We start from the raw sequence: 2,364 nt of genomic DNA on the forward strand, positions 1-2,364 counted from the left end.
TATGAGTTTGAAAAATGGGTGCAATTCAAGTCCAAAAATTGCTACACAGAACGCAAATGTTTAGTGCTGTCAAACGTATATTTATTCTTCAGCAAGTTGTAATTTTTTTTGAAGACCCGGGAGTTCTAAAACTTTCGACGATAAATTTACTATTCATGGATGCATCTTATGTTAAGGTTAATATGGATTTTAAGGATAATATATGCCATATGATGTTTTTGAAAAATTTATAAAAATATAAAGTTCAAAAATCGTCAAATTTTAGTGCAGGTATAGATTCAAAGATGGAATAGTTTGAAAAATTATCAATGATGCTTTTTTAAAGTATAATAAAAATTTTAAAATATCAAAAAATGTTATTGGTGATTTTTAAAATTTTTACCTATTTTTGTAATTTTTTACAAAAAACTATATTTTGGTAATTTTTTTTCTTTTTTCTTATAAAAAATGCTTAAATATGTTTTTGTCCTCATTCTAACAATTTATTTTAATTTTAGTTTTCATTTTTTAATAAATTTTTATTTTTTAGTCCATTAAACAAAAAATTAACTTATGACATCTCAATTGATCAAATGAACGTTGAAGACTAGAAACAAAAATTTATTGAAAAATTGCGTACTGTTACCACTTACGTACCTTTCTAATGCAGAGGTTAAATCACTCGAATGACGTTAAAATAGAAAATAATAAGGTGTGTTCATTAATGCTCTGTAAAAGAAGAACGTCGTTGGAACTGCGAACCCAACAAGGAAACAACATGGAAGTGGTGGTAAAGTCAGAATATTCGGAAGCTGCCAAGAAACTACAAAGTAAGTGCTTCTTTCTACATTAGACTTTGATTCATTCATTCAACCCACTTCATCAACTCTCAAACCACAAAGACTTAAGTCATCTTATATTTCTTCACAGTACACACGCCTTCTTTGATACACACACAAACACCTGTCCTTGTTCTGCAATGGCTTCCAACTCTATCATCCCATACACTTCTTCTTCTTCATCATCTCATACTTATGAAGTTTTCGTGAGCTTCAGAGGTGACATTCGCAACAACTTTGCTGACCATCTTTTTGGTGGTCTTGGTAGAAAAGGCATTCGTTTCTTCAGGGATGACTCAAAGCTTGAGAAAGGGAAACTTATATTACCTGAACTCCTGCAAGCGATTGATGGGTCTCACATTTTGGTTGTTGTCTTCTCAGAGGAGTATGCTTCCTCAAAATGGTGCTTGCGAGAACTTGAAAGGATTGCCGATTACGTTGATGACCGAGGCAAGCACGTTCTGCCGGTTTTTTATAGAGTTGATCCATCAGACGTGCGAAAACAGAGTGGGCAATACAAAAAAGCCTTTGATGAATACAAACAAATATTCAAAGAAGATGAAGAGAAGATGGAGGAAGTGCAAAGATGGAGAGAAGCTCTGGCACGAGTGGGCAATCTCTCTGGTTGGCACATTACAAATGAGTAAGTAATTAGTATTCTCTCGTTTCATATTCTATGGATCTGAATTTATTACATACATATTTGTTATATTTTCACTATTCCCTAATCTTTCGGTTTTCTTGAATTTACTATCCCTTAATTTGCAGGTCAGAACATTCAATGATTGAAATTATTGTTAAAGACATACTAACAAAATTGAGTCACAGTATTTCAATTCTTCCAAATCAAGATTTAGTTGGAATGGAATCTCGTGTTGAAGAGATAGAAAAGCTTCTATGTTTGGACTCAATTAATGATGTTGGTGTTGTCGGAATTTGCGGGATGCCTGGAATAGGAAAGACAACTCTTGGTCGTGCTTTATACAAAACAATCTTTCGTCAATATGATTTTCATTGTTATATTGATGATGTAAGCAAAAATTTTCGAGACTTTAGTACATTAGGTCTACTAAAACAGCTACTTCGTCAAATTCTAAATGACCGAAGTCTAGAGATCTACAATGTTTCTGCTGGAACCGATTTGGTACAGAGAAGGCTGCGCCACGCAAGGGCACTTATAATTCTTGACAATGTTGATAATATTGATCAGCTATATCAATTGGCTTTGAAACCTAATCAGCTATGTGCAGGGACTAGAATTATCATTAATTTCTAGTGATGAACATATTTTGAGGGCTTATAAAGTGAATCCTGTTTACCGAGTCCAGCCTTTGACTCGTGACAATGCTATTCAATTGTTTTGCAAATATGCTTTCGAAGATAATTATATTATGAGTGAGTTTGAAGAGTTGAAATATGATGTATTATCATATGCTGATGGCCATCCACTAGCAATTAAAGTGTTGGGCTCATTTTTGTTTGGTCAAGATGTCTCGCAGTGGAGACGTGCATTAGCTATGCTAAGAGAAAGTCCAGATGAAGACGA

The 2,364-nt window shown here is 33.6% G+C and overlaps 1 protein-coding gene across 1 annotated transcript; it reads left to right on the forward strand.

Annotated features, from left to right (window-relative positions):
- Positions 1 to 958: 958 nt before the first annotated feature.
- LOC113859644 (TMV resistance protein N-like) lies at positions 959 to 2,094 on the forward strand. Its single transcript, XM_027492363.1, has 2 exons — positions 959 to 1,461; positions 1,587 to 2,094. Exons 1-2 carry the CDS (start codon positions 959 to 961, stop codon positions 2,092 to 2,094), a joined length of 1,011 nt encoding a protein of 336 aa, XP_027348164.1.
- Positions 2,095 to 2,364: the final 270 nt, after the last annotated feature.

The sequence above is a fragment of the Abrus precatorius genome, unplaced genomic scaffold (assembly GCF_003935025.1).
Source record: "Abrus precatorius isolate BTA unplaced genomic scaffold, Abrus_2018 Scaffold2, whole genome shotgun sequence".
In the NCBI taxonomy this organism is placed as follows: domain Eukaryota; kingdom Viridiplantae; phylum Streptophyta; class Magnoliopsida; order Fabales; family Fabaceae; genus Abrus; species Abrus precatorius.